This window comes from Peromyscus leucopus, chromosome 3 (assembly GCF_004664715.2).
Source record: "Peromyscus leucopus breed LL Stock chromosome 3, UCI_PerLeu_2.1, whole genome shotgun sequence".
Classification (NCBI taxonomy): Eukaryota; Metazoa; Chordata; class Mammalia; order Rodentia; family Cricetidae; genus Peromyscus; species Peromyscus leucopus.
In genome coordinates this window covers 144,487,794-144,506,745 of record NC_051065.1, presented here as the reverse complement: position 1 = coordinate 144,506,745, position 18,952 = coordinate 144,487,794, and the positions used below count along the sequence as shown (strand labels likewise).

The following is an 18,952-nucleotide window of genomic DNA, read 5'->3' as shown; positions in this document are numbered from 1 at the left end:
GATCACATCTCAAGGCGGAAAGTAAGAGGAGGCCTGGGAATAGCTCAGTAGTAATGAGTCCTCAGTACTTAAGGAAAAAGGAAAGGATGTGTCTGGCTCTAAGACACCTGGCTTGAAATGATACATCACTAACTTGTGCAGGTCTTCTCCATATTCCCACGACTTGTGGTCTGAACCAACCTGACGGAGCACCAGCTCGCTCGTTGATCATATGTGCTGATATTTGGCTTTGAAAACATGAGTTTTATAAAGCAGGAACCAAAAACGTTTGTTGAAATCTCCTCCTTCAGAGTTTATAAACTTTCCCATGATTGTATAACAGACAGACAGCGAGAGTGACAGACAGAGAGAGGGGAGGCAGGGAAATGAATATATATAATAAAAGCCTTTTTTAAAAAGCCATCTTATTGAGCCAGGTGGTGGTGGCACACGCCTCTAATCCCAGCACTCAGCAGACAGAGGCAGGCGGATCTCTATGAGTTCAAGGCCATCCCGGTCTGCAGAGTGAGTTCCTGGACAGCCAGGGCTACACAGAAAAACCCTGTCTTGAGAAACAAAACAATCAAACAAGCAAAGCCTTCTTATTTTAAAAAGCAGAATTCAACCTTAAAATTCCTGCTGGAGAGTCCGATTTGGGAAGCTCAGGCAGAGAAGGATGGCAACTTCAAAGCCAGCCTATGCAACTGGGAAAGACCTTGTCTCAAAACTAAAGGAGCTTTGGCTGTACTCAGTGGTAGAAGGTTTGTCCAACAAGTCTTTGGACTTGTCTCCCCTAAAGATGGTGTACCCCAGAAATTAAAAATTCCTGGAATCCTCTGGAGAAAAAGGAACATCTTCATAGCCTCAACTCTACCACTGACCACCAAAATTCTCAGATCACATGATACAGGCCTATACCAGAAAGTTCTGCTCCAGAGTCCCCTTGCCTACCACTTGCTCTTCAGTCTAGACACCTGGAAATGCAACAATCTGTCCATCTCTTGAGCAATCACTCAGCTGAGTTCTAGGATTCCAGAATTCCTATGACTTTCCAATAATCCCTCTCTGCTTCGTCCCTTAGAGAAGAGAGCAAGTACATACCCTTAGGCTAAGCTCCACATTCTCTCCTCCATAGACCAGCATTCCACCATCCAGAGCTCCGATCTCTGTCAAGAAGATCCTGTTGGCGGCCAGGATACCCATGATGGAAGGACTTCTGCAAAGCACGGGGTAAGGAGGTTACTAATCCCCCTTCAAGAAACAGGCCAGCATAGAGGGGAGGGCTGGGAAGCCCCACAATGGCCTTCAGAATTCTGCCCAAGTCTTTGCTTATCCTGAAGGCTTTCTGAAATGATAAGGCTAGACTGAAAGTGTGTTCACTGTACCATCACCACCCTTCACAAATGATACTGGAATGTCATCTTTCTTCATAGTCTGATAATGCTAGAAGTTGCCTCAAGTACTTTCTAAAATGTTAAAAATTTGAGTTTTGTCTGAAAACCTAGATAATGCCAAAGGTCTATGATTTCTATTCTGGGCTCAGGCCTTTAGGCTTTTTATTATTGTTATCCCTGTTATATGTTTCTTACCCTTTATCTGCTCCTCCACCTCGCCTCCATTACAGTCATCAGAGACAGACAAGTCCCGCACAGTTCATCCTGATTAAGCTCTCTCAGCACACGCACGCACGCTTACGTCATTGGAGCGGTGACATCATCCAGCTGACGCCAGGCTCGTGGTACATGATCATACCGGCACCACAGCTGCCAGTCAAACCCATCCACTGCCAGTTCCACCTTTTCCAGTTCGAAGGTGTTGAAATCAATGTTGTCGAACACAGGCGACACGACCACCGTGGGGTCTTCCTGAATCCGAGACAAAATGGGCTCAGCCCTAGAAGAGAATACAGTCAGAGCAGACGGGTGGCTACGTGGGTCAGCAGTGGGCTGCAGCAGACAGACACTGTGAACCTTGCCCTCACAGTGGAAGGCATTTTTATTTCAGTTGGGTAGGAACTAAAAAGGACTTTCTAGTGTCTGGAGAATTTCCTAGGTTCTGGATAGCTGGGGCTCCTAGCAGCTGAGCCAGGCCAAAAGCAGATTTGAAATTGGTGTCCAGCTGTCACACCCAGGCCACTGTGAATGAGGACTGTAAGCATCTATCTGAGTTTGCACGATTCCTGTTTCCAAATGGTGTCTGTCTCCTGTGTGATTGTCCACATTATTCATATAATCTTTATTTCATGTCATTTAAGAGCTAGGAAAACAGGAGGAATTGCCAGTGCTTACATTCTACATTTAAAGATAAATATACAAACATCTAGTTAAGTGGCTATTCAAAGTCACAAAATATTCAGCAAAGTCTGGGTCTGGCTGTCAATATTTTAAGCCCCCACCCCATATTTGATTACACTGTGAACCCCAAGACCATGTTAATAAAATCAACCTTGGCTCAGAGGGCAGAGCCAGCAACTAGTTGACAGGAATTAGCTATAGAGAGTCTGGAGGAGCAGGAAGACAGATAGAGAGATGCACAGGAAGGAGGAGGGAGGGACTTGGAGTTTGGCAGTCTTTTTGGTTTGGGATGGCTGGAGAGATGCTTCTCTTGCTGGTTCTCCAGCCAAAAAAAAAAAAAAGTTCAGCTGGGTTCTCCTCAGCCTCTCTGAGCTAGCAGGTTTTCACTCCAAACATATCGACTCCCCAGCCTTTATTGGTAAATAGAACAATAGAGACTTAGTTAAAAACTATATTTGGTGGCAGTTGAGGATTACCGACTGTGGAGGTAGGGGATAGGGATGGGGGTAATGAAGCTGGTAGTTAAAATATCAGTAGATTCAGGGGTAGTCACTCAGCTGATGGAAAAAAACAACACACACACACACCTCTCTCGTGCACACATGCAGTGTGGCCCAGACTAGCCTTGACTTTGTGACCCTCCTGTCTCTATATCCCAATCATGAGATTATGGACATGCATCACACCAGGCTTACACTATTTCTCGTGTCCGACAAGATTCCCTGAATGAAAGCTTTACAGCCTTCCTTTGTTCAAGGACTGGTGTCAGTATTTCCTGACTTGCCATATACAATAACTTAGTTCTGTATTTTCCTGAAAGCAGCAGCCTTCCAGAACCTTACCATCCAACATTCACTTCAATGTGAGCATCCAAGATGGCAACTACATCAGCTGTAGCAGCTTCCAGGCCAGTGTTGCGGGCTTGAGCAAGACCTCTTCTCTTTGTGTGCCTTATAAGTTTCAGTAGGACTGGATAGCTCTGGTTGTAAAGCATAATCGCCTCATCCAATCTTCTCTTCAGTTCTCCTACCAACCAGACACATAGAGACACTGAGTAAAAAAAAACGAATGTGATGCAGAAATTTTACATTGTCCTGTAATAGTGTGGTGGGGGGTGCCACTGTAAGGTGAGCAACTCCAGAGCCTTGACTGAGGATGTAGATAACGTTTGCCCAGCATTTTCCCTCCAGACAATTACCATTCCTCATTTCTTTACCCTGCCTTTGAATCTCCCTGCTTAGGAGATGTGAAACACTGGTCAAAAGTACATCTTACATACCCAGAAACTCATAGGCAAAGAAACAGGGCAGGTACTTAAAGTTGTAGCACTGGTGGACAGTTTGCAGAGACAGCCTGGGGAACCACCACAGCTTAACTGCAAGGCTTCCTAGAGAACCCGAATAAGCAGCTTTGCTTTGTTTTAGACATCCCTGGCTGTTCTGATTACGTCACAATGGGTACAAATGCTCAGACTGATCTATGCCAGCATCTAGCTGAATCTAGCTGAGGAGTTTATTCTCAATATTATGCAAGCAAGACTCACTCTTCCCAGACTGTTTACAGTGGTTTTTTTCCTTCCCCCATTCCCTCTCTTTTTGTAAAGCCTGTCTCTGCCTTTGTTAACTCAGGCTACCAGTTGCCTTCTTTGCATATTTGAAAGCAGCTTCAGCTTTTATGCAAATCACTAAGTAGTATGCAAAATAGCTAATCAAATGACCCAGTTATCCACTGGTGACGTACGTTTTTTGGCTTGGTTGGTTTTTGAGACAATCTTACTCTGTAATCTAGACTAGCCTCAGACTCAAAGTAATCCTTGTTCCTTAGCCTCCTAAGGGCTGGTACTACAGGCATCACTGATAATATTAATTCACTTAATCATTTATAGAACCCTATGAATGATAGCACTAACATATTCCCACTGAACAGATGAAGGGAAACTTAGGCATGGGTAGAGAAGAAACTTTCCAAATCACACATCCATTTAGTGGCACAGCTGCACTGTCTTTAACCACACACTGGCTCAAGAACCATGTGCACAGCTGCCCGATTTCATTAAGCTCCCCACCCCACCACCAGCACCTCCTCTCTCCTTACATCCAAGGATGGAACCTGTAGTTCTCTCTCAATGATATATTTGTGAAGTCTCAGGTAGCCAGCTCCTAAAACCAACACTTACATGGCTATGGCACTAAAATCAGCCTGGTCTTAGTTTTCATTTATCTTTCTTTATTCGCCTGTTTGTTCTGTAGTGGGGTTGCACACATCCCACCGCACACATGTGGAAGGCAGGGAACATCCCACAAAGCCAGTTCATTCCTTCTACTGTGTAGTCCCTGGGGAATGAAGTCAGGTCATCTAGCCTTAAAGCAAGCCACTTGGTCTGCTGAGCCGTTTTGCGGGCCCTGACCCCATTTTGTAACATTCCTGCCATACGTGCACAGTGGCATGTGCATGCCCATACCCCCTCACGTCATAACAATAAATAGGATAAGTTAACAAAAATGTAATTTGATTCCAGGCCCAAGAGAGACTGATGTGTCCCGTGATGGTAGCAGTTAGGATAACAGGAAGCTTCATCTGGTTTTTCTTCATGAATCCGCCTTCTTCCTAAGTGATCTCGCTTGTACTCCCAGTGCTACTGTCCCACTACAGAGAGTCTTGAATTGAGTCTTATCTTCCCACCATGGAGCATGGAATTATTGAATTGTTGTGTTTGTGGGAAGAGGATGGATCTTTTGAGGTCTTCCTTTTCAACCCCTGCATCAGTTCCACGAAGAAGCTGAATCCCAGAGATAGTGAGAGGTCTTGTCTAAGGTCACCTCAGACAGCAGCAAGTGGCTCCTGACCTTCAGCTGTCCAGGGTACATATCTAGATCTCCTTTTTCTTACCATCAGAACCAGACTACAAGTTGGTACCCATCTCCATGACCAGAAATGAATGAAACTAGTTCTGCTCTATCTGGTTCCAGGGAAATTCTGCTCTATCACTTTTATCTTCTCCCTTCTCATTGAATTAATTACACTGGTAGAATGGGGGTGTGTGTAAATGAAGAGAAGTATTTTTTCCAGAGGCTGAGTTTTTCAGCCTCACCTCCTCTCTTTCTCTCCATGAAATGACCTTCAGACTCGACAGTTCTTCTCATCTCTTTCATCCTTAGAGCCCAGCGAGAGAACAAATGTCTACTACTTCCCAAGTCCACACAGTTTGAAAATCCTTCCTTATCATTAGCCCAAATCTCTGATTCTATAATTTAACCCTAGTTTCTTTTTATTCAATGTCCAAAGGTGGTAAACTAAGAAAAAAATCATGTTAGCTATCCTTCTTAAGATGGTTCTAATAAACAACCACATTTTGCACACAAAGAAAGCGAATCATGGAGATGCTACAATTCTTCGAGACGGGTTTCTTGTGTAGCTTTGCCTTTCTGGAACTCATTGGTAGCCAGTGGCCTCGAACTCACAGAGATCGCTGCCTCTGTGAGTGCTGGGATAAGGGTGCACACACTGCGGCAAACAATTCTTAAGGTCATCTCTAGAGGAGGTTATCAATTTAGAAGGCAAAGATTCAGATGCACTGCAGTAACAAATTGGAGAGAAAGGACAGGACAGCAAGGCAATCTAAGCTACACCTTCATGGTTGCCTAGGACACAGGAAACCACAGACTTCATCCTCAGTATTGCACGAACTCAATATAGTGGTACATGTCTGTCATCCCAGCACTTTAGAGGGAAAACAGTGTAACCAAGGTCACCCTTGACTGTATAGTAAGCTTTAGACCAGCCTGGATTACATGAAGTCATGTCAGAAGAAGAAGAAGAAGAAGAAGAGAGAGAAGAGGAGAAGAAGAAGAAGGAAGAGAAGGAAAAGAAGAAGAAGGAAGAAGGAAGGAAGGAAAAGGAAGGAAGGAAGGAAGAAGGAAGGAAGGAAGGAAGGAAGGAAGGAAGGAAGGAAGGAAGGAAGGAAAAAAGAAAGAAAGTCTACAATCTGCCTCTTCCCCATGTGTCCTACTTAGGTAGGCTAGACCTGGGGCTGGGTGGCCAGGAGACAAAATTTGCTGACATTGAGAGTAATCCCGGGTCCCTAAGCTTTCTCTCCTCCAGGCTTCCTTACCTGATAAATTTGGTTCTTGTGTTATAAGGGGAGGTTATGAATCCCTTCTTGGGGTCTGAGAGCCTTCTTGGGGTCTCATGCACCTCAACCCTCAGGTCTCCACCATAGTGTACGCTTAGAGCATAGGTAATTTTGGAGTCACATGGTTCTGCACCTGACTCCAAATCCACACTGGCAGGCCACATTTGGGACATCCTGTGCTTTTCCTGTGTCTTACTTGTGCATTTGAGATGATGAACTGTACTCCCGGCACTTGTGAAATTTAAATGTGTCCACCACACAGAGACCCTCCCTAAACTATCCTTTACTTTCCTCTCTGGGAGACGCTCACCATGTCCCAAACTCCCAAGGGACAACCTCTTTCCTGCCAAGCTCAGATGACCAGTGGTAATCCTGCTTGCTTATCCTTCCCTCAGGCTCCTCACCGTGGGAGCTAAAGTCATCCACCAGGATGATCTCCTTCAGCAGCCGAGGAGGGGTCTGGTTGATGATGCTGGTGATAGCTCTCTGGATGACGGACAGAGCTTCATTCAGGAAGATGAGGATGACACTGAGGGATGGGAGCTGAGCAGGATATGTCTTCTGAAGACACCTGTAAGACACCATCCTTTGTAACACAGTATTCTTTAGTTATTGAAGCATTGCTGTCCAGTCTTCCTCTTCAGTATCTATGGTATTCTATTTATCAACTCACTGAACCTCAAACTGAACGGGTGAAGGAAAATCTCAAGTCTTTGTCCAAGAAGCCAAAAGGTATTTTTTTTTTTATCTATTTGTTCAAAACTGTTCTGCTTACACGGAGGCAGCGCACCTCCTTTACATTCATCTACAGACATGTTGTACAGCAGATGCCTAGGATTTAGTCATCTGTGCAGCTGTGGCTTTCTATCTACTAACCAAACCTCATTCTAAAAACATAATTATTGAGAAGTAACTTACATGCAATAGAACTCGCCTGTTTAAAAGCATGTAATTCCCTAACTTCGTCAGTCACAGATTGGAGTAATGGTTAGCATTAATTTTAGGGGGGAGGGGATGTATGTGTAGGTCAGAGGTCAATGTCAAGTGCCTTCCTCAATTGCTTTCAACCTTATTTTGTTGGTACGGGAATTCTCACTAAACATTGATCTTTACAATTGGGCTAAGTTGGATGGCCATGGAGATTCCATCCACACCCACCTGCTGCCAGCACTGGGTGACAGATGTGCCGGGGCTCTGAACCCGGACTTTGTGAAGCAAGCACTTCACTCACCACACCCTCTCCCCGGCCTCTCATTTTAGAAAGTTTTATCATGTGTAAAGAAAGCCTAAGCCAGGCGGTGGTGGCGCACGCCTTTAATCCCAGCACTTGGGAGGCAGAGCCAGGCGGATCTCTGTGAGTTCGAGGCCAGCCTGGGCTACCAAGTGAGTTCCAAAGCTACACAGAGAAACCCTGTCTCGAAAAACCAAAAAGAAAATGAAAAAGAAAGAGAAAGAAAGCCTAAAATATTAGCAGCTATTTGCTATTTCCCCCCAACCCAGCTGTCCATGTCCCCTCAGCCATAGGCATACACTGATTGAATTTCTGTTTTTATAGACTTACCTGCCCTGGAGCTTTCGTGTAAGTAAAAACAAGTTACGTGTTCTCCTGAGCATAACATAGTCATCAGTGCTGCAGCAGGTACCAATAGCTTTCCTATTGTGGTCAATAACATTGCATTGAAGAGATCTAGCATATACCGCTTATCCATTTGCCAGCATATAGATATCAAAGATATTCAGGGTATTTTTGCTTTGGGGGCAATTATGATGAACACCAGACACGTAATTTATGTAGAGTGAACCAGTTCTGTAAGCTAAGCTTCTTTTTAAATTATTTGTATTTTCTGTGTATGGAAGTTTGCCTCCGTATGTATGTGCACCATACGCACGTAGTGCCTGTGGAGGCCAGAAGATGGCATCAGATCCTCTGGAAACGGAGTTACAAATGCGCCTCAGTGTAGATCTGGGAACAAAACCTGGGTCCTGCTTTGCAAGAGCAGCAAGTACTCTTCACCGCTGAGCCAGCTGCCCGGCCCTTGAGCAAGCTTCTTTACTAGCTTGCTTTCGTTTATGTAAAATGATGCGCCACCTGAAAGTGTTCCAGTCTGTGACAGACCACACATACAAACATGTTGCCCAACGATGGCTCAGCTGTCTCGGTTGTGTAAACACACTCTAGAATGTTTGTACTACGGCAAAAATGACTTGATGTCACATTCCCCCAATCTCAGCCTATCATTAGGTGACACACGACTTTAATTAGAGTCTCCAAAGCAAACTGGGAATGTGGAAGTGGGAGGGGTGAGTATAAAAATTTTAAAAGCACAATTATGCTTTTAAAGAAATTTTGGCAAATGACTTTTCTTTTGAAGCATGACATCCTAGAACTGACCTGGATCAGAGTGGCTTACTGTTTACACTATTTTGGGATAATGGCCTGAGTGAAAGCAGGCTTCAGTTTAACTTTGATGGATCTGTGTGTAGGCTGAGGAATGGCTATCAGCCTTTCTCATGCTCATCTGATTCTTCCTGTGGGTCCAGCCCAGTGTGTGATCCCAGGAGGCTCTTTCTGGCTGTGTCTTCCCAGCTTCTGTTAGATTTCTGAATGTTCCACCCGCACGCAGGTCACTACCTATAACATGAGCTTCCTCTTAAATATTCTCCAAGAATGCATGGTTAGCGGGGAGTGTGGTGCACGCTTTTAATCCCAGCCCTAGGGAAGCAAAGTCAAGTGGCTCTCTGTCAGTTCCAGGACAGAGCGACATAGTGAGACCCCGACTTAAAAACTGTTCCAAATAAGGCCAGTCCCTTAAAAAGAGCAGGGAAGGTTTTCACCCCGAATTTCATCCTGGACAGATCTTCTGCATTGGTCCTCAGGGGCTAAGGGTACAGACATCAGCTCACTTGCCCTGAGCCTGTGGCACACTGTTCTGCAGGCTGACACAAAGCACAGGAGGTGGTAGGAAGGAGGCAGCAGCCCCTGGGTTTCCTGACTGCAGCATTCTAGTATAGAGCTTCCTCGCTGTAAGCGAACTGGGGAAGCGACAGCTAAAACCAGTATCTTGGTCTGAGGCAGGTGGAGTTGAAACTCGACTGTCAGAAACCCTCCCGTGAGGTGGAGGGTGTCAGTGGATAGAGGATGAGGCGGAACTGAGGAGGGTGGGTGTCCAGGGTGGCTTCAGCCACCTCCAGAGGTGGAGGATTTGCATCTCAGTGATGGGGAAGGGGAAGGCGTGAAGTGTTTTTAGTTGGCTTGCCCTTCCTAGGGATGAAACTATAGCCCTGTGGGACATGCAGTGGCAAGGGCCCCCTTGACCACGCCTACCCAGAGTAGAGAACTTGGCATAGAAGAAGATCATTCTCCAGAACTGGGGGTGTGGTAGAGGGAGCGAGCAATGGCTCACATGCCACAGACTCCTACTGACCCTTGGTGAGATTTAGAAAAGGTTCTTGCCAGGATGATTCTCCATTTGCTGTGTCTCCTCCAGATGATTTCTGAAAATGTGGCCTGGTGTATATCGTGTTCTCCGGTCAGAGGGTTGTTTTGTTAGAGGGGAAAGATGTTTTAGCACCCTGCCCCTCTGGAAGGAAATCTCAATCCACACTTCAAAGAAAAATGAAAGTGGTTGTCGGTTCCTTTTTAAGCGGCCACATTCGTGGAGCCTCGGACTGTATTAAGAACTTTTCTCACTGGTGTGACCAAATGGGGGCAGCTTACGGGAAGGAGGTTCTAGAGGTGCAGCCCACCGTGGGAGGCAGCTTACGGAAGGAGGTTCTAGAGGTGCAGCCCACGTGGGAGGCAGCTTACGGGAGGAAGGTTCTAGAGGTGCAGCCCACCATGGGAGGCAGCTTACGGAAGGAGGTTCTAGAGGTGCAGCCCACCGTGGGAGGGAAGGCCTGACAGCAGGGACAAGTGACTGGGCCCCCCACATGCCCAGATCAGGAAAAGAGGGCTGCTGGCACTGCTGGCTTCCTCCCCCTTTTTACTCAGTCCTGGAAACCAGCTCAGGGAGGGAGGGGAGGAGGGAGAGAGGGAGGGAGGGAAGTTGCAATTCACTAACAAAAAAAAGTGTTCAAACAGACACTTCTAAAAGAAAAAAAAGATATGCAAATGGATAAGCACATAAAAAGATGTTCATCATTAGGCCTCAAAAAATTTAAATTAATTAATTAATTAAAACACAATGAGATCCCATCTTACAACCAATAAAGTAACCGGTCAAACACACACATATACACATACACACACACATACACAGTAACACATGTTGGAGACTATTCAGACAAATTAAGACTCTTGGAGCTGGGGTTGTACTTCAGAGGTGTCATACTTGCTTATATTCACAAGACCCTGGGTTCAACCACAGCACCAGACCTGGCTTCTGCCAGGCAGGGTGGTCCATCCCTGTGATCCCAGCACATCCCTGTGATCCCAGCACGTGGGAGGCAGAGATCTATGTAGCCCAGAATTCAAACTCCTTGAATTCCTGATCCCCCCTCAAAAATAAAAACAAGCAACACAAAAATTGCTCAGCACTGATGGACAGAACATAAACTAATTATTTGGCCTCTTAGGAAATAGTCAGGTAGACTCTCCCAAGGTTAAATACAGGGTTCCATATGTCCTAGCAACTCCACTACAGGTATCCATAAAATAAAGACGTTTGTTTATTCTCATACAAGCTTGCACATGAAACAATCCTTTGAGAAGCCCACATCCACACTTTCTGTATGTTTCACTTCCTTCTGAGCACCTCTCTCTCCCTTTACTTTTGTGGTTATCTATTAGCATGTCTGTATCAAACCCCAACTCAGCTTCATTAAAAAGGCAAAGCACAACAATATCATTCACAGTTGCCCAGACCAGGAAACAATGGAATGGTCATTAGCTAATGACTAAAAGCAAAATGCCACATATCAATATAAAGGGGAAGTATTGGTGCATGCCATTAGCTATTACATAGATGTTACTTCAGACATATTATAAAAAATGAAAAACACACACACACACACACACACACACACACACACACACACACACACCCATATATATGATTCGATCCTAAGAAAAGTCCAGACCAGGAAATCCATAGGGATGAGGATTGTAAATGATAAAATGGACCATGAAGAGCACAGGGTTTCTTTATGAGATGATCAAAATGTTTTAAGACTGTGTGGCTCATGCACAACTCTGAACATACTAAGAACCATTGCTGGACGTAGTGACTCATACCTGTAATACTAGCATGCTAGTGGTAAGGGGATCTCCAAAAGTCGGAGATCAGCCTTGACTATATAATGAGATCTGTTTCAGTCAATTTATTAATTAGAATAGAAACCATTCATTTTTGTTCTTTGTTTTTTGCTTGTTTTTCAAAACAGGGTTTCTCCAAAGCTACACAGAAGCCATCCATCTTTATCTGTCAACACAGCTGTACCAGGAATGATGGTAGACACCTGCAATCCCAGCACACAGAGGGCTAAGATGAGAAGATCAGGAGTTCAAAGGCATCCTCAGCCACATAGAATCTGTGGTCAGCCTGGGCTACGTAAGACCATGTCTCAAAAAAACAAAAAGCTTGAGTGGTTTTTGTTTGTTTGTTTTGTTGTTGTTGTTGTTGGTGGTGGTGGTGGTGGTGGTGGTGTGTGTGTGTGTGTGTGTAATGAAAGTGTGTGTATATGAGGGGAGGGCAGAAAGAGCTAGAGCAATGGAGAGGGAAATTGGGAGGAAGGCTTCACCCAGGAAGGAAACTCTATGAGATTCAGTGAGGAACAGGATCCAAACAGAGAACCGAGGAAAAGCCAGAGCAGGAAGCGGAGTGTCCGGGGAGGGGGACTGAGTCAAGCCCTCATTCTACTCGAGGGTTTGGGGAGAAGATCAGCCCCACTACATGGGGTCTCTTCCTTCTCGCCCTCTCCCTCTCTCCAGGGAGCTAGAGCATTTGAATTAGTCCATTATCTTCTCTGATACGCCATCATAAAATGAATTAAAAACAAGAACCCAGCTAGGCATGGTGGGAGGGCGCACTGTCTTCGAAGCACTCAGAAGGCTGAGGCAAGAGGGTTTCTAGTTTGAGGCCAGCCCTGGCGACATGCTAAGAACTTTCCTCAAAAACAACAACACTAAACTAAATACGGCCAGAGAAAGGTCTGCTCTTCCCCTCCCCCACAGTTGTCTGCTCCCCTCACCCATCTTTCTGCCCCGTTACTGGCACGGCTGCCGAAGTTCATCACCAAACTACACTGAGGTCTGGCAAAGCCACCCCTGGTTCAGATCACCTGGCATGGCGGGTGTCAGGGATGCTTCTGTTAAAAGGCAACTGATTGCTGAGGAACGCGTTGTAACCGAATTTCAGGAACAAGTAATGAGCCTCTTTCTGGCGAGCCTGGGAGGGTCCCTTCCCCCACTGCAGGAAGAATTTCTTGGGTGCCAACCTGGCCTTCACTCCTTCCAGCCAGGGTGGGATTCAGCATTTCCCTGTCTCACATGGCTCTGTTGCTTCATAGTCCATTTCAGACTTTTTCCTGAAAATAAAGAGGATGGGAGTGGTGTGAAAACATTTCAGCCAGTCCTGAGAAAGCTGGACGCTGCTTTCCAACCTAACTTCCTCTGGACCGCTTTCTCTCTGCTACAGCTTGTACCTCAAATGTTCCTGCAAGAGACTCCAGTCTGAGGCTTCGTCCTCTTCCCCGGTGCCATGAGGAGGGTAGAGACCTTCAGAGAGAGGCCTAGTTAAGAGTCTCCCAGTCATGTGGGGCTGCCCTTCAAAGGGGACACCAGAGACCTGGCCAATGTGTTCTTTGCTTCTCACTCCCATGCAGGAATCTGCTTCCTCCACGGCACCACGCCATGGTGTCTGCTTCCTCTCAGGCTCAAAGCAACCGGGCCAACCAGCATTGCCGATCAACCGTGCGCTAGACTTTCCAAAGTGTTGAACACATGTAAACCTTTTCTTTTTATAAGCGGATCGATAGTCTCAGGAATCTGTTACACTATAGGAAGTTGATTGGCAGGCTCTCCAAATGTTAGGCCTTACAAACTCTTGTCCCAGAGAAGACGATTGGTAAAGAGTCCTTGTCAGAGCTGTGCAAGGCTCTGAGCAAGACATAGTTCTCTCTTCAGCACCATCCAAACCCACCCACACCTCACCCTAGGCTCCTTTAGGAGCTGACTTTAATCTCAGAAATAATTTATAATAAGATAGTATTTCTCAGAATGAGACCTAAGAGTCACAAAAGAAATGTCAGCTATGTGTTTTCGTGTGTGTGTGTGTGTGTGTGTGTGTGTGTGTGTGTGTGTGTGTTAATGTAGATATCCCCCAAATCTACCAAATCAGAGTCTCAGGGCCAGGTGAGTGTACAAGACAGAAGAAGATACTAGAATTTTCATTTGCTTTGCAAACATCACACTATTAGTAGCTAGCAAAAACTTTTTAGAGTTTCACACTGGCCACCCATCCCATCACATCTCACATGGCTGATAGACCAGGAACTCCTAAGTTATGGACAAACCAGGCCTACATTTCAGTTTGTTCGATTACAAGATTGTCTTCAGGCGCTCACGAAAAATGCAGGATCCCAGGCCTTCCCTAGACACACTGATCCCCTGGGTCTGGGATAGAGTATAGAAGCCATTTAACTGGTTTAGCTTGGTTTGTTTTCCACAGTTGCTCCTGATGGAGCTAATAGCCGCATTCATTTGAGAATCATGAGCTTAACTCAAAATAATGACCAGATGGTGATGGATACAGGTAGAGGAATCGCATGCAGAGGAGGCCTAAAGGGTCCAGCAGACCAATAGGAGCACTGATGCTTCCCATTCAGAAAGAGGCCTGCAGACGTCACTGCTTCCCTCTACCCCTATTAACTTCCCCCTGACAACCCTGTGAGACTGATTTATGCTGCAAAATGGAGTCTTAGCATAGGCACTTTGAAGGCTCTCAAACTGAATTGAGAGAGAGAGACAGACAGACAGACAGACAGACAGACAGACGGACCAACCTTCTGGCATTAGATCCCGCAATGGTGATGAAGGCTTCCCACCACAGAACCACATGCCCTTCCTCCAGCCTACTTTAAATTCCAACCAGCCTGAGAGGGACCCCTTTACCCCATCCAGAATCTTCTTACATGTTGGACAAAGGTATAGTTCTGGATGATTGCAGACCAGGCTTACCAGCCTGGCAAGGGACCACCCCACTGCATGGCTCCTCCGAGACACAAGCCCATCCCATGCACAGCACGTGGCTTGTTGAGCAGAACATGTGTTTGAGTCCAGAGGCATAAACAGCTCTCCAAGACGAACATAAGGAAGGCTACAACTGGGAGGCAAATGTGTGCAGGGGATGAGATAAGATTGGTGTGGTGATATTGTGTCCCCCAATATATTGTGCACCCTAATAAACTTATCTGGGGTCAGAGGACAGAACAGCCACTAGACAGACATAGAGGCCAGAAAATGGTGGCACACACACCTTTAATCCTAGCATTGAAGAGGCAGAGATCCATCTGGATCTCTGTGAGTTCAAAGCCACACTGGAAACAGCCAGGCATGGTGACACACATCTTTAATCCCAGGAAGTGATGGTAGGAAGCAGAAAGGTATGGAAGGTGTGAGGACCAAGAACTAGAGTTTTTAAGCTTTTAGCAGCAGTTCAAATGAGATCCATTCGGGTGAGGACTCAGAGGCTTCCAGTTTGAGGAAACAGGATCATCTGAGGAACTGGCCAGGTGAGGATGTGGCTTGTTCCGTTTCTCTGATCTTTCCGCATTCACCCCAGTACAGATTGGCCCAAGGAGAAGGAAAAAAGTTTAAGAGAGATGTTCAAGATAAAAGGGGGATGAGAAAAGCAAACTTGGGGAGAAAATAGAGTTTGGTCTTTCAAAGCAGACTGTACAAACGTCCCGGATATTTGCTCAGGTGGGAAAGAAAAGTGAGAGCTTGGTGCAGAGTATTGCACTCGAATCCCACTATTATTCATACTGTTCTGGACCAAGCATGTGCTCATAAAGTGGTGCAGAGCATTCCACTCGAATCCCACTATTATTCATACTGTTTTTTATGTAGCAAGAATTCTAATTGGTCTTAATAATAAAAACCTGGAGCCAGACATTGGGGAAAATTCTGAAAGATCAGAGAGGCAAAGAAACAAGCCACAGACACCAATATCCGGCTACAGGTTTTCAAGACCAATTAGGATTCAAGCTACAGTTTTACACCAAGCACATGCTCACACAATGGTGCTTGTTTCCTCTGGCCCCAAAACCTGCCTCTGAATCTTTTTATTTGGTTAATATATGTTTGTGTCTTTGAGAACACACATGTGCCACCCTACTCCTTCACTCTGAATGATGATAAATGCTCATGTCTCAATTTATTCATTTGCTTATTTGTTTATGGGGAGACCCTCCTGTAGCCCTGGATGATCTCCCGCACTAACCCATTCTTGTCTGGGCTCCAGTCTCATCGTGTAATGATGATATGACAAGTTGTTAAAATTATGTGAAATCTTTCCCAAGTTCCCTTTCTGGCTGACACCTTTTCCAACTCCCAGCATGAGATTCCTGGGGAAATTCCCTTCTCTTTGGAGTCCATTGTTCCAACAGTGTGATTGTCAGATTGAAGACTTGGCCTCTCCCTTGATTTTTCCCTCCATGCCCTTTTTTCTTAAGTTCCTAAAGCTTCGTCAGCTTGCACACCCTAAGATTTCCCCTCCCGGTGGGTGAAGAACTTACGTGAGGAGTGCACATCCTTCTTCAGGTGCAAGGGTCTCTGGGCCACAGCAGCCCCCTCCTTGTGGAGGCTGCCCACAACCAAACTCTTTATGGTCCCCTTGGTGTAAAACACCACCAGCAAAATGTTGGCTGCTACCAGAGTGAGCACAGCACAGAGGACCTTGGAGCAGCTCCTCCGCCAGAGTCTCATCATGAGCCTGGGGAGCCTTGCTCCCTTCGGGCAGAGCCTGTGAAAATCAGGAGCAGAGCCCACCAGCCAGGCTGTGTGTCTCAGGTGGGTGGAAGCCTCACAGATGACACTCTACCTGCTAATCCTGATGTTCTCTGGCTGGGAAAGCTGTCACAAGCTGCCTGCCTTGTCTCTAAAGAGTGTCAGGCATGGGCAATGGACCAGGGCAGCCACCCAACAATCGTGAGATCACCTAGATACACTTGGCATCGCCTCAGAAGTCAGGGACATGCCTGTGGCTCCTGTAACTACCTCAGACTGCCCAGGGGAAAACCTTTCTTCCACTGGATTTTGGAGTTCTGCCTATCATGTGCAAGGATTAGGTAGTGAGCCATAATGTCTGGTTAATGTTTTGTTCATCATCGTCTCTTCCTGTGGAATAATAAGTAAGGGCTGGTCTAGGGTTGGGGGAGCCCAGAAGAGAAGGAAGATGTGAAAGAACTGTTGCATGAATCCAACTGGTCTTATAATAAAAACTCAGAGCCAGATATTGGGGTAAATGCGGAAAGATCAGAGGAAACAAGCCACAGCCACTTCTTACCTCACCAACTCCTCAGCCGAAAGCGGAAGATCCTGTCTCCACAAATCCTCAGACTGAATGCCCCTGAGTCCTCAGCCGAAAGGACTGAGTTTCTGTCTCTTCCTGCCTTATAGGCCTTTCTCTGCCCAGCCATATCACTTCCTGCCTCAACCTCCCTGGTGCTGGGATGGATTAAAGGCGTGTGTGCTTCCCAAATACTGGGAGCAAAAGCATGAGATCCCAAGTGCTGTGATTAAAGGTGTGTGTCACCACTGCCTGGCCTCTATGTTTAATCTAGTGGCTGGCTTTGCCCTCTGATCTTCAGGCAAACTTTATTTGTTAAGAGTACAAAAAAAAAAAAAAAAAAAATATCCCCACAAGGAACCCACGAAGCAGCGAGAGCCACAATGGCTGCCTGTTCCTACGCCACTTCAGGTCAATGAACACAGCAGGTGTGCAATGAACGCTTCTTCAGCTCATTTCAGGAGAAGCTTCAGTCCCGGATGGATCCCCAGGCAGCTCCTGTAAGCAGGTGCAGTGAGCTAGGGTGGCCCTGGGGTGAGCCTCAGGAAACGATCCTGCTTCAGTGTGTGTGTCCTCATCCAACCCTGGAGTCTGGGGTTCTCCTCCACTTCAGCTCTTTAACTCCTTCGCCTCCACACCCCACACTTCCCATGTTTTAGACAACTCACCCAACTATCACTCTAAATTCACCATCTAAAACTATCCTCCAGGTCAAAAGTATAAAATCCTCAGTCTGGTGGTGGTCCCCTGCACACTCTGTTCTCCATCAACGGGAAGCATGTCCACTTCCCACCTGCAAGTTCCAGTCAAACAAATCAAAAACGCATAACCCCACTCATTTCTTCGATCAGCTAAGGTGGGCACATTGCTATTTCTTCCTAATCACTAAGGGCAACTAAACACTTCGTACAGCCAAGCACAAGAAGAGAAAGAGGAAAAGGGGGGAGGGGGAGGAAGAGGGAGGAGCCGAGAATTCCATATCCGTGGGAGCCCATTGTCAGGTTCCCCGTGGCTTTACCCAGCAGGTCCTCATAGAGAGGATGATTAGGACCACGGCCTGAGTGCAGGTGTCTGAGATGGTCTGCACTTGGCTGTGCTGTGGGGAGGTCATTTGCTCCACCCCTTGGCATCTCTATAAATACCCTGGGGCAGAGACAGTCAGGGCCCGTTGGAAAGGTTCCAGGCTCTCTGGAGGCTATCCTTTATTTCCTATCTGTTTATCTCCACAATCTAAATCCTTTTATCTAATATTTCCTGCTGCTCGAACTCAAGAAAACTCTGGGGAACTGTGGGGTTGGTGGGTAAATGCCCTGCACATATCCAGCAAAAATATCTCCAGGGGATATTTTTGGATGGAATGAAGGGGAAATCAAGACAAGAAAAGCCATCACCTTGAAAAAAAGATAAATACAAAAGTTTCCCTAAATGATGCAACAAGGAAGGAAGGAATCTATGAACAGCAGAGGGGAAAAGGGACAAGCAGAAACTGAAAACGTGAGCCAATAAAAGCACTTCCCTTCTGCTGCTTGAGTGTTCTGAGTTAAGTTTGATGTACTTGTGAGTTGGAGACAGGCCAATCAGATGTTCAAGGTCATCTTTAGCTACATAGTGAGTTCAAGGCCTTCCTGGGCTAGGTGAGGCCATGCCTTAAAACAACAAATAAATGAATAAATAAATAAATATTTAAAATAAGTATGTCTGATATAGGGATCGGAAACATCACATTGTCTGATGTGACTCTTAAAGGATGTGGATGAACTATTCAGGGCAATTAAACATGGGTTGAGTAGATTGACTTATAGGGTTTCCACTTGTCACCTGAATTGGCAAATTGAAGAAGCCAGTAGTCAGTCATCGATGAGTTGTATGCATATGCTGTTGACAGATTCATGAAGTATCTTGATCTCAGGGTTGGTCACTGGAATCTGTAGGTGATAAAATGGCACATACACACACACATTTATACACACACACACACACACACGCACACACACACACACATATCTAGTATCTGTGTCAGTGTTAATAGTTGTAAAACT

General features: G+C 45.9%; 1 protein-coding gene across 1 annotated transcript in view; it reads right to left on the bottom strand.

Annotated features, from left to right (window-relative positions):
• Positions 1-16,330, bottom strand: part of Galnt8 (polypeptide N-acetylgalactosaminyltransferase 8) — a 31,464-nt gene extending 15,134 nt beyond the window's left edge. The window contains exons 1-6 of the mRNA XM_037204325.1: positions 16,141-16,330; positions 12,685-12,862; positions 6,810-6,976; positions 3,116-3,299; positions 1,675-1,872; positions 1,081-1,195 (exon numbers count right to left, since the gene is read on the bottom strand). Coding sequence (XP_037060220.1) covers positions 1,081-1,195; positions 1,675-1,872; positions 3,116-3,299; positions 6,810-6,976; positions 12,685-12,862; positions 16,141-16,330 — 1,032 coding nt within the window. The remainder of the gene's footprint in view (positions 1-1,080; positions 1,196-1,674; positions 1,873-3,115; positions 3,300-6,809; positions 6,977-12,684; positions 12,863-16,140) is intronic.
• Between the last annotated feature and the right edge of the window lie 2,622 nt (positions 16,331-18,952).